This window comes from Bos indicus x Bos taurus, chromosome 6 (assembly GCF_003369695.1).
Source record: "Bos indicus x Bos taurus breed Angus x Brahman F1 hybrid chromosome 6, Bos_hybrid_MaternalHap_v2.0, whole genome shotgun sequence".
NCBI lineage: Eukaryota > Metazoa > Chordata > Mammalia > Artiodactyla > Bovidae > Bos > Bos indicus x Bos taurus.
The window spans coordinates 22698282-22711955 of NC_040081.1; the positions used below are offsets into that span (position 1 = coordinate 22698282).

The window sequence follows — 13674 nt, forward strand, 5'->3', positions numbered from 1 at the left end:
CTGAGACCAGTGTTCCTGGTCTGGCCGTCTTATGTTCATACGGTGGTAGCTTAGGTGGGTGAATCAATAAGCTGACTTCTCTGCTTGAACTGTAAGAATACTGGGTTTAAAGCAGTGATTGGGAAGCAAAGCAAAGAACATCCACTTCTGGATATTCTAGGTTTGGTGATCGTGTTGCAGGGGTGTGTCATGGTCGCATCAGCAGCCGTTGGCATGTGGTGGAGGGTGTTGTGCCCGGTCAGGGCTGTCTGCCTCTTCACTGTGGCTGTTGCACCTGCCCAGCCACACTGGGTGTTTGGGGTGATGAGCCTCTTGGAGGCTGATGGACAATAAGGAAGGCTTATTGCAAGGGCAAAAGTCATGACCTGCTCCCATTGCCCTCTTAATTCTCATCATGGTAAGAAAACTTGACTCATGTTTGAATTTGGCTGATGTTTATTTTTGAGGTCTCTCTTTGGATAGGATGCTAAATATGGTCTAAGAGTAATTTAGCTTGATGATTCAAGTCACTATAAGTCACATTTATACACTATTTATAAGTGTATAAATACATTCCTTGATGGGTCTAAATAGTTCTTTCTTTCATTGTGTTCTTCTTCTCAGTGTTCAGCCCACCTAAACATAGGAGACACAGGAAAGTGTTGGTTTGAATTTTAAGTTGTTTAATCTTGGACAATTTACCTTTCTAAGACATGATTTCTGTATCCCAGATTTCTCTTAAAATCTACTCTAGTATGATAGTTGATGTGGAGATTAAAATAGATTATACATTTATCTTAAGCATATATGAGCACTAGTCTCCTGGGATAGTTTTTTAGTCTCCCATATAGTTTTTATGTACTGGCCAGAATTCCTATAATAACTATTCTTTATAAAATTCATTTGTCAAGTAATCACATAGTTACTTACATTACTGAGTTCTGCTTTAGGTGAGTTTTTTTGACCCAGTCTTATCTTCCAGCCACCAGAAGCATTGAACTAACATTTCAGATACAGCACATATATCTCCTCCTCCAACAAGCCTTCCCTGACCTCTTCCCTCACAAAACTTTCCATGTGTCTTTATTATTATATCAATTTAGAGCAGTTAATTGTTATAGTTATCTGTGAAAGTGAAAGTGTTAGTCACACAGTCGTCTCTGACTCTGCGATCCCATGGACTGTAGCCTGTCAGGCTCCTCTGTCCGCGGAATTCTCCAGGCAAGAATACTGGAGTGGGTTGCCATTCCCTTCTCCAAGGGATCTTCCCAACCTAGGGATCGAAAACAGCTCTCCTACACTGCAGGCATATTCTTTACTGTCTGAGCCACCAGGGAAGCCCATCGTTATCCATATCTATGTTTTGTTTACTGAATGGTGAGCTTATTGAAGATGGAACCATGTCTTATTCTCAGCATCTACCAGAATGCTTGGCCCGGAGGAGTTTGATCAACCTGTGACTGATTAATGAATAAATGAAAGTGAGGGAGAAGTGGAAGTGGCTTTTATGAGAGCAGAATAGATTCAGAGTTTGCATGGATTCTTATTTAGCCTCTTACCTGTGGCATCTCTTCAGAGAACAAGAGACCTGTCATTCATCTGGGGAACGGGGAGATAGATTACACGACTTTCCTCTTAGCTGTATACGTGGCAAATTCCAGAAGACTAGATGTAGTTCTTACGAAAAACAACAGCTGTCACAGAACAGGGCAGGATGCTAAGAGAAAAGAAGGTGGATAGGGCTCTTTCAGACTTGAATTCTAACTCCAGTTCTACCTCTGGCTCCCTTTGGGACTTTGTAATGAAATTTAAAGTTTGTGTGGCCCAGTTACTTGACAGCCTGGAAAAACGGACTAAACTTGATGTTGCATTCTAGTTTTGATCATCACTGAGTCTAAATGTGTTAGGAGGCCCTTACTTTCCTTGATTTGAGAGCTCAGTTGCTCCTATAGCAGGGTCCTTGTTCAGAATGTGAGCTGCTCAGCTTTCACAGAATCACAGTCTGTGCAAAACAGAATCTGAAACCACCTCTGGGGTGACTCCTGAATGGGATGATGTTTCATTTTTGGTGTAGTGTGAAAGCCTAGGCTTAAGGTATGCAGGGTCAGATGGTCCTATTGCTTTGTATTATTTAGTGGATGCCATTTGACTCAACAGCCACGTAGATAAGAGAACCCATGTGTTGGGAAAAGGAAGAAGGATGGAGAAGCTTTTTTTGTTTTTTGTTTTTTTTTGCTTTCAGTCAGGTTCTGATGTACCAGGAGCTTTCCTTTGCTAGCTTTAAAAGTATCTTTTGTTTTTGATTTTTTTTGTTCATCATGGATTTTTTTTTTTTTTTTTGCATTGATTTTTATCTCTTTTTTTGGCCACATCCTTAAGTACATGGGATCTTAGTTCCCCAACCAGGGATCAAACCCATGCCCCCTGCAGTGGAAGTTCAGAGTCTTAACAGCTGGACCACCAGGGAAGTCCCCAAAGTGTCTTTTAAATGATTACTTTGAGTATCAATTAGGAGTCTTTCATTTGTAAGTAAAAGAAACTTAAGTGAAATTAGCTTAAGTCAAAAAAGAAATTCATTGACTTAGGTAACCAAGGAGTCAAGGGGGGGCAGAACCAGCTTTAGGAGCAGATGTATCCAGGAGACTAGTGCTTGTATTGGATACCTGCCTTTCTCTGCTTATTAGTTCACCTTCATTCATGTGATGGGAAAGTGGCCAAAGGGACCCATAGCAGTCTGTGGGTCCCTTTGGCCACTTTGCCACCATAGCAATCCTAGTGGAAGGAAATTTCTGCAGTGGCTCCACCAGAGAGTGGACAAGTCTGGGTCCTATGTTCCCTGGTCAGTCACAGCTACATCACGTGGAGGGAGGCTCCCATCCCAGGCAGGTGAGCTGTTCCTGGATAATGGAGAAGGGATCTCAGACAGGCAAAAGCAATTAACTGGCCTTAATTATTTCTTGTGTTTTGGGCTTATCTTGCTCTGTCTTCCACTTCCACTGTTTCCACTGTGGAAACAGTGGAAAAACAGTAACAGGCTTTACTTTTTTGGGCTCCAAAATCACTGTAAATGGTGACTGCAGCCATGAAATTAAAAGACGCTTGCTCCTTGGAAGAAAAGTTATGACCAACCTAGACAGCATATTAAAAAGCAGAGACATTACTTTGCCAACAAAGGTCTAGCTAGTCAAAGCTATGGTTTTTCCAGTAGTCATGTATGGATGTGAGAATTGGACTATAAAGAAGGCTGAGCACCGAAGAAGTGATGCTTTTGAACTGTGGTGTTGGAGAAGACTCTTGAGAGTCCCTTGGACTGCAAGGAGATCCAACCAGTCCATCGTAAAGAAATCAGTCCTGAATAATCATTAGAAGGACTGATGCTGAAGCTGAAACTCCAATACTTTGGCCACCTGATGTGAAGAACTGACTCATTTGAAAAGACCCTGATGCTGGGAGGGATTGGGGGCAGGAGGAGAAGGGGACTACAGAGGATGAGATGGTTGGATGGCATCACCTACTCAGTGGACATGAGTTTGAGTAAACTCCGGGAGTTGGCGATGGACAGGGAGGCCTGGTGTGCTGCAGTCCGTGGGGTTGCAAAGAGTTGGACACGACTGACTGAACTGAACTGAACTGCTCTGTCTTATTCACGGACTTCCTTTCCTGCTTTTGCACAAATCATATATGTATTCTCAAAGTTTTTCTCTCCTTTCTGTACTCTCTCTGTGATGATCTCCTCTAGTCCCATTTAGCTGTTACCTCTTTACAGAAGACAGTCACATCTTGATCTCTGGCCTCTACCTTTCCCAGAGAAAACTCATTCATCATTTCCTTCTGGTGTCCCACAAACAGGCATTGCAACTTTAAATGTCTAAAATGAAACTTGGCACCGCCCTTCTGATTCTTTTCTTTTCCTAGGTTCTCTAATCCCACAAGTCACAACATTCTATTTCTACTTTTTTGGAGTTCTGACCTCAGAGTTGTTTTTGACTATTTCCTCTGCATATTATTTCTGCTTTGTGTGAACTCTAATAGTTCTTTATCATTAATCATTTTCTCTCTGGTTTTAGAGGTACTGGTGTATCTGATTTATTGCTGCTGAAATTATTTAAATTTCCTGATGGAAAGTATGATGACTTATTTTTCTTTGTACCATTTTTTTCTTGTCACCCTCCAGCATCCCTCCACCTTCAGCTTTTCCCATCACTGTAATACCCTGAATTTATGAAGCAGTAAATGTTGAGTGAAGGAAAGAATTTCTGTGATGTGTAGTACAGTTATTATACATAGTTTGGTATTGTTAAAAAAAAAGTCTGATAGTAAGGTAATAAAAACATTTTATTCAAGAACTATTGCAATAGGCGAAAAGTACCTCAGTATAGAACAGTATTCTTCTCAGTTCTGAATACATCATAGATGAGTGGGGATTTATAGCCAAGGAGCAGCATGGGGATCAGTGGATGGGAAACTTCTGAGAGGAAACATCAGAGGCAGAGAGGGATTTTGACTAAACAGACCCAACAGGATTTCTGCTGAAGCCAGGTTAATCAGATATCAGGGTGAGGAAGGAGGAATTTCACCAGATATTGAGGATATTTGGATAATGTCACATGGTAAGGACAGGGGATTCTCTGTAAACATATTTAGCAGCATACTTGCTAAAACTGGGTAGCACCAGCCATACAAGGACAGATGCAAAGCTGCAGCCTAGAGGACTTAGACTGGATGGATCGTGTGAGTCACTCAGTGGAGTCCGACTCTTTTCCAACCTATGGACTGTAGCCTGCCAGGCTTCTCTGTCCATGGAATTCTCTAGGCAAGAATACTGGAGTAGATTGCCATTCCCTTCTCCAGAGGAACTTCCCAACGCTGGTCTCCTGCCTCGCAGGCAGATTCCTTACCGTTTGAGCTACAGGGAAGTCCAGAGGACTTAGAACCTGACTGAAGTTTAGTCAAGGAGGAATCTGTTTATTTATCTGAGCTGTGTAATCTTAAGTCTTGCCTAATTCCTTGGCACTTAGTATAAGCAGATTTCCACTGTATGAAATGTTGAGGGAGGAACTTGCCCTAATCATTCAACCTTCCCTTGTCCTCTCTTTGGACCAGAACCCAGAATCCCTACAAAGATATGTCTGGAAGAGAAACAACTTCTCACTAGTCAGCACTGGTGGAAGGTGGAGTGGAGGAAGCAGAAGAAGAAATGTATGGGACTATCTGCTAAAATGATTTTGAATATAATTTGGGGTCTCATTAAGAAGATGCAGCTAAATCCCCTGACCTCTACCACTTATTTGGTACTTTGTGTGTATAAGACCCCTTTGAAATCGTCTTAATGCAGGTAAGAGTTTAACTCAACATGTAGAAAATGCCTTTAGGAAAAAGTCCCCAGCCCACTGTGCCTTAGCACGGCTGCTGGTTGCAGTCTGCAGCTTTTTTTGCACAAAGCTCAAAGGGCCACAGCAGACCTCAGAGTGGCAGTCTTGAGAATAGCAGTGTTGTAAGAGCAAACAGGTGGAAAGAACAGCCAGTACGGAAATGTGAAGGAGCCCGTGAAAGCACACGGAAGCAGATACTCTTCAGGTTAATCACCCTGAGCTGTTTTCTGAGGAGCCCCTGTTGGTCACACCAGTTTTATAGTTCATTCATTGTTTATTTTGGAGGAGGAGGGGTGTGTTTGAGAGGACGTTTGAACTTCCTCAATGGTTCTGCCGGTTCTGTTGTCACTCTGTTCTGTCCAGGCCCTGGGCGCTCATCCTGTTTATCTCTGCTCTGGAAAGCACTGCCCTTTCTTAGACAACTGCTTTCTTTGTGTCAGGTTCAACTTTGTTATTTCAAAGCACAATAAAAATTAGTGTTATTTAAAACCGAATAAGGTGCAGTATATAGCTGTTTGCATTCCACTTGCTGGTAGCTATTAGGTTGGTGCAAACGTAATTGCGGTTTTGGACTGTGAATTTTAAATCACTATAACTAGGCTCAAACAAATCTTTATTAATCAAAATAAGAATCATTCAACCAACACATTTTTTGCCAACGAGGAATAAGTTTGTTTATTCCTGTAGCATAAAAATCCATGCTCTGGGATTTGACCAACTCTTGGAAAACATATTCTGCCTCCTGCTGTTTGTGGAAGCGTCTTCTCTGCAAAAAGTTGTAGAGATCCTGGAAGAAGTGGTAGTCGGTTGGCCAGAGGTCAGGTGAATATGGCAGATGAGGCAAAACTTCGTAGCCCAATTCGTTCAACTTTTGAAGCATTGGTTGTACAATGTACGGTCAGATGTTGTCTTGGAGAAGAATCGGGCCCTTTCTGTTAATCAATGCTGGCTGCATGTGTTGCAGTTTTTTGTGCATCTCATTTATTTGCTGAGCATACTTCTCAGATGTAATGGTTTCACCAGGATTCAGAAAGCTGTAGTGGGTCAGAAGAGTAGCAGACCACCAAACAGTGACCATGACCTTCTTTTGGTGCAAGTTTGGCTTTGGGAAGTGCTTCTTCATCCAACCATAAGCTGGTTGTCACTGGTTATCAGACACAATCCACTTTTCATTGCATGTGGGAGTCTGATCGAGAAATGGTTCGCTGTTGTTGCATAGAATATGAGAAGATGACACTTCAAAATGATGATTTTTTTGATTTTCAGACAGCTCACGAGGCATCCACTTATCGAGCTTTTTCACCTTTCCAGTTAGCTTCAAATGTCAAACGACTATAGAATGGTCAACACTGAGTTTTTTGGCAGCTTCTTGTATAGTTGTAAGAGGATCAGCTTTAATGATTGCTTTCAGTTGGTGGTTGTCAACTTCTGATGGCCGGCTGCTGTGCTCCTCATCTTCCAGGCTCTCATCTCGTTTGCAAAACTTCTTGAACCACCACTGCACTGTCTGTTCATTAGCAGTTCCTGGGCCAAATGCTTTGGTAATGTTGCGAGTTGTCTCTGCTGCTTTATTACTCATTTTTGAACTCGAATAACAAAATGACTTGAATTTGTTTTTTGTCTAACATTATTTCCATAGTCTAAAATAAATACAAAATAAACAGCAAGCCATGTCATTGGCAAAAAAAACATAAACTGAGAAATGTGCATTAAAATGGTATGTAACATAACCACATTTATTTAAGAATGTATCCAGTATCAAATGTCAAATTTCAACAGTGCAAAAACTGCAATTACTTTTTGCACCAACCTAATATTTAATTAAACTAAATCAATTAATTTTCACTCATAACTCCTTTATTTTTATTTTTTAAAATGAAAATATAGTTGACATACAATATTATGCTAGTTTTAGGTGGTTAGATTATGTTAGATTATATTAGATTATGTTAGTTTTGGTGATTATAAATTTGCAGGCATTATGAAGTGATAAGTAGTAACCATCTATCCCCACATAAAATTATGACAATATTATTGACCATGTTCCTTATGCTGTATATTACAACCCTATGGCTTATTTATTTTATAACTGGAGGTTTGTATCTCTTAATCCCCTACACCTACTTCATCCCCTTTTCTGGCAGTCACTGTTTGTTTTCTGAAATAGATAGCCACTTTAAATGAAGCAGGCCTGCCATTGATTCAGTTTTGTCACACTGTTAGTAATCCTCATTCTAAAATCATAAAGCAAATCTTGAGTTTTGTTGTTTCACTACCTTTTTGTTCTTTCAGCACAGATCATCAAGACTCTCAGCTATCTTACAATATTGATTTATATTCTTGACTGCATTTTTTTAGTGTCTTTAATGATTTATAATGGACAGTCTGGCATCCATAAGGATAGTGACTTTAAAACTCTTTACTGCCATTTATAGTAAGAAATGAACTTTATATTGCAGTTCAGTATCCATGTGTCTGGTATGTATAAAGTGTAACCGAAGCAAAAGTTTGACTAAGCAATACTTATTCTTGTTTTATGTGAATGCTCTACAGTTTCTACGATATTGTTTTTTACTTACTTACAAAATGCTGACTCTGATGTTGTAAGTGGATTTCCTGACCCATGAATGCGTCACATTAGAATCTAAAAGGAACTGTTTAGCAGTCATCAAGTTTTAGGAAGTCTTAGATTGTGAATTCTGAGAAGACTTTGCACATTATCTATGCACAGCTTCCCCTTTTCCTCCTATTTTGGAGGCATTTCCTTGCAGGGAAACAGTGCAGCTTTGTGTTTCTACTTCTAGACCTATTTATTTCTGGAATCATGCAATGAGGCAATTGAGCCACATGGACTCTGTAGTTTTTTTTGCTTTTGGCCGGGCCTTGTAGCTTGCCAAAACTTAGTTCCCTAAAGAGGGATTGAAACCAGGCCCTAGGCAATTGCAAGTGTGGAATCCTAACCACAGGACTGCCAGGGAGTTCCCTGGACTCTGTAATGTTTGAGCCTTGCAATTATACTGCTAGGTGTCCTCATGGTAATGAGTACACTATACCCACTTTCTCTCCCCCGGTTGGCCATCAAGCTATTTTTTCCCTCCATTAGTTCATTATCCCCTATTCTTGACCTTAGGAAAGACTGTTACCAGAGCATCGAGTGTATTGTCACCTCTTCTAGGGATGGCACACAGTTCTCACTGTCATAAACCCAAAGGAGAGTTTGGCTTGAATAAAGAATAACTTTAGGTACATTTTTCAACATTAACAGTTGTCTGAATGTGCATTTTCTTTAAGGCAATTGAAGTCTTAGCCTTTGGCAACTTCATACATTTTGTAGAGGGTTAGGACTTCAGTAGGGCTTCCCCAGTGGCTCAGTGGTAATGAATTCACCTGCAGTGCAGGAGACCCTGAGAGACTGGTTCGATCCTTGGGTTGGGAAGATCCTCTGGAGTAGGAAATGGCACCCCACTCCAGTACTCTTGCCTGGAAAATCCCATGGACAGAGGAGCCTGGTGGGTTGCAGTCCATAGGGCTGCAAAGAGTCGGACACAACTGAGGGACTAAACAACAACAAAGGGCTTCCACATATATATTTGGGGAGGACACAATCCAGTCCAGAGAGCAAAGCTGAAGTCTTAGTGGGGCTTAAATATTGGCTGAAGTATGTGAAGAAATGTTCTTTGCACTTATTAGAGATATAATTTTTTTATTTGAGTGACTGGGTATTTTTAATGCTCTGTAATTCTTACAACATTTATTAGCAGTAATAATTTCTGCTAATTTAATTTAATTAAACACATTTAATTTCTTTTATATTCATCTTAATAATCCAAGTATATAGAAGAAAGTTTACAGTTAAAATATACCTGAGTAAACTGACACTTTAAAAAAGTTATTTCTGAAGAGAATTTTTTTCTAATGCAGGCTCTATTCCTTATTAATAGTTAAATGAATTTCTAAACAGCCTCGCACCATTTTCAAAACTTTCTATGATACAGAAAAGCTACCCACCATCACTGAGAATAATAGATATTTTAGCAAACAATGACTTGTTCTAAAGACCTGTTTTCAAACAACTTTTACATATTAAGATTCTTATTATTTTAGTCTAGGATGGATGAATTTCTTAATCATGAAATTATAAGGGAACCAGGTGTGTTTGTCTATAAGAAATGCTATTCTGAGCCACTTCAGTAGCCTCCATGAAATACCTATTTGAACCAAAGAAAAACAGAGATGGAAGACTGAGGATATAAAGTTGTTTTAGACCTCTTTGTGTGAATTGGTTCACTGCTAATATTTTTAGAATCCTGGAAATCCCCAAACTTACATTTTGGCTGCTATAGATAGGCTGTTGATCAAGAAAAAAATTTTTGGCCATTTTTCTAGTTTCTAGCATTAAAGAGGTGTGATTTGCTTCACAATTATAGAGGTCTATACATTTTTACAGTAGGCTTGTTTTGAACTGTGGTGCTGGAGAAGACTCTTGAGAGTCCTTGGACTGCAAGGAGATCCAACCAGTCCATTCTGAAGGAGAGGAGCCCTGGGATTTCTTTGGAAGGAATGATGCTAAAGCTGAAACTCCAGTACTTTGGCCACCTCATGTGAAGAGTTGACTCATTGGAAAAGACTCTGAGGCTGGGAGGGATTGGGGGCAGGAGGAGAAGGGGACGACAGAGAATGAGATGGCTGGATGGCATCACTGACTCAATGGACGTGAATCTGAGTGAACTCCGGGAGTTGGTGATGGACAGGGAGGCCTGGCATGCTGCGATTCGTGGGGTTGCAAAGAGTCGGAGGCGACTGAGGGACTGAACTGAACTGAACTGTGTATAAACAGTAATGTTGAGTGTCTAGAGAAAATACTTTGTATCTCTTTATGGTATCTTTGCTGCAGACTTTTGCTGTGTTGACACATATATGTTTACTTTGTTTCTTCTGTTTCAGTGTTTATCAGCTGCAGAGATCTTTTCCCTTCATGGCTTTTCAAATGTTACACAGATCACCAGCTCAAACTTCTCTGTCATCTGTCCAGCAGTCTTACAGCAACTGAACTTTCACCCTTGCAAGGAAAGGCTCAAACACAAAACAAAACCCAGTCTTTCAGAGGGTATGTTGGAAGTTTTTTTCTCATTTGTTGGAAAAATCTGGGGGCTAGTCTGAAATGAAATCAAGATACTTCTGCTTTATTGCTCTGAATCAATCTGCACAGAATCCCTTGGTTAAAAACAAAACAAAACAAAACAAAAACCAACTTATATTCTGGAAATCTTTCAGAGTAAGTATGACTAGAACTCATTTATGCCTCAAAAGTTATGCTCTTCTATTTATGGAGTCAAAGTTTTACTTGGTACCAATTGAAAATTTTATAAATTTTGGTCTAGTTTTAAACAATATATGTTTTATGCTGTGTACATTGGATGGCACATTACACTTTTTGCATTCACTATTTGGGTCATAACTGATCCTTTTCCATTACCTTGTGCTTATCATATTATTTTAAAACCTGTCAATTTATCTGTCACTGTCAGTAAAGGGAAAAGGGAGCTAGTATGATTCTAAATTAAATCTTAAGGTACTGAGTTATTACTGCTTTGATTTTCAAAAATGAAAGAAAATGCCACTGACTATTTTAAGTGCCTATAGTAGTGTTGCCATAGATTATTGCATTAAAAAACAATTGTAAAGAAAATTTAAAATATAAGTGAGTATATTCTTAATATATAGTTCACATACTTAAATGTGTGGAAGAATTCTTTCATGAGTGAGATAAACCAACTGTTGAGGTGCTGTTTGCTAACTTTACAATTTCATGGTATTCTCCGATTGTTACCTGCCCCACGTGAGTATTTTAATTCTCTTTTGTTTTGTTCCTTTATTTTCTGTTTATTAAGGATTACTGAGGGGAGGGAGAGGGCCATGGCTAGATCTTCTCTGGGGGACAAAATTCTTGGTCCAGGGAATACCAGCATAAGCTCGGGGATGATCTTGGCATGTGCTTATGCATCAGTGAGAAAGCATGCATGTCTGGGCACAGTGAGCAGGAAGCAGAGTAGAAGGAGATGGTAGCCAGGGGCCAGATAGGGAGGGCCTGTAGGGTGTGGTAAACTGAATTTTGTTCTGAATGTGGTATGAAGACACTGTAGGGTTCTAAACAAGAGGGTGATATGATTTTATTTGGATTTGTAAAAGATTATTCTACTTGCAGTTTGAAGAGTAAGTTGTTATGGGGCAAGAGTAGAAGAAAGGAAATGGATCAGGGGTAGGGGGCTTAGCCTGATGAGGGCTTGATCTAAGGTGGGAGAGGAGAAGTGAGGAGATACGGTCAGATTCAGGATGGATTTCTGTGAGGCTTCCCCAATGACTCGATGGCTCGGCAGTAAAGAACTGGCCTGCAACGCAGGGACCCAGGAGACGTGGGTTCGATCCCTAGGTTGTCAAGCTCCCCTGGAGGAGGAAGTGTCAGCCCACTCCAGTATTCTCACCAGGAAAACATCCCAATCCATGAGGTCACAGGGTCGGATGACTGATCGTCAAAGCATGTGGGCACTCAGGGTGGACTTTGGAGATGGTGCTAATGTGGTTTGCCCTCTGCACTGGATGTGTGAGAGGGAAAGATGAATGAAATTTGAGCCAGAGAAACTGTATAAATTGTTGCACCTGTATCCTGGGGTGGACAAGACTGGGGAGGAGCACTTTGTTGTGGAGGAAGCGAGTGGTGAGTGTATTTTTGATGTGATTGGTGTAAGCTGTTGATGTAGACCCACAAGGGGCAATGTCCAGTAGACAGTGGATACACACATCCAGAGACTAGGTTGAGGCTGGAGATTTGTCATCCTAGTGGTCTTTGGAGCCACTGGTCTGAGTGAGCACATCTAATGTGGATATAGATAGAGAACATAAAGAGATAGAGAACATAGAGTAAAAATGGAGAAGAAAAGGGAAGCCTCAACAAAGCAAGTGCCTTTTTTTTTACCAACTTTTGGATTCCTTTGTGTATATATGAGTAACAGGGATAACAATGAAGGCAAAAATAATGATCATAGCCAACTTTTATGTAGTGCTTACTGTAACAGCCACTTTTCCAAATTCTTTTATATGTTAACTCAATTCATCTTTGGACAACTAAATGATGAAGGAACAGTTATTCCCATTCTACAGCCTAAGAAACTGAGACACAGTTCAAAATCATTTGCTCAAGATTACACAGCCTGTCTCTGTGCTTCATTTGTAAAATGGAGATAGTAATAGTACTTTCCTTGTAGAATTGTTGGAAATAGTAAATGAGTTAACATATGCAAGTACCTAGAACAGTGCCTGGCAGAAAATAGGAAGAATGTGCCTTCGCTCTTCTTACACACGTGCTCAGAGGTTGACTCCATTCCTTGGCCCCCATGTAAGACTATTCTTTTCTAACACAGAAATGATTTTTTAAATAATGAAATGCCCTGGATTCTTTATATAACAGTTTACTTAATACAGAGACAATTTTGAGCTCATTCAAGGGAATGAAAAACCAAAATAAAAGCAAGCCAAAGAGTCATGACTCATTTGTAAAGACCCTGATGCTGGGAAAGATTGAAGGTGGGAGGAGAAGGGGACGGCAGAGGGTGAGATGGTTGGATGGCATCACTGACTCTATGGACATGAGTTTGAGTGAACTCCGGGAGTTGGTGATGGACAGGGAGGCCTGATGTGCTGCAGTCCATGGGTTCTCAGAGAGTTGGACATGACTGAGTGACTGAACTGAACTGAACTGAAAGAGTCATGATACCAGGATTTTATGAGTACATTTACTCTGATATTTCAGTGAGCAGATAAGAGTTTCACATAATCTGAGACTTCATATTTTGTGATTTTGCAGTTGCCTTTCATGTGCTTTACAAACTCATATTGGTGAGTGCAATAAACTGATGGTAAATCACATTTTCTAGGAGATTAATTATATTTTAGCAGTAAGTTAATGGTCTAAAGTTGCCTCATTTTTTTTTTTAGTTACAGAATGCCTTTCAATTCAAATAACAGATAAGAATAATAGTATCTTACCCTTAATAGTATCCCTGAAAATCACATTGTCCAACTCTGTAATACAACCGATGACATAAGTCTGTGCTCCAGTGGGGTTAAATGGCTTCCTTCAGGTACAATACCTAAAGTGGGATGAGAGCCCAGGGCTCCTGACTCCTGTTTTGTTGTATAACAGTGAGCCAGATGAACTAAAATTTATATCATGTCTACTTACTAAATTAAAAAAAACAACAACTACATTTATTTAAGACATTAGGGAATGGGTTAAATGGTTTAATTTATCCTTTTAAAAACTGTG

General features: G+C 40.1%; 1 protein-coding gene across 4 annotated transcripts in view; it reads left to right on the forward strand.

Annotated features, from left to right (window-relative positions):
* The window catches only part of SLC39A8 (solute carrier family 39 member 8), an 83715-nt gene that overhangs the window by 21050 nt on the left and 48991 nt on the right, over nt 1-13674 (forward strand). For 3 of the 4 annotated variants that reach the window (XM_027543967.1, XM_027543966.1, XM_027543965.1), the window contains exon 3: nt 10296-10458. In XM_027543967.1, the coding sequence (XP_027399768.1) occupies nt 10296-10458 (163 nt within the window). Of the gene's footprint in view, nt 1-5293; nt 5315-10295; nt 10459-13674 lie in introns of those variants that run through there. The other variant, XM_027543968.1, reaches the window with a different exon arrangement.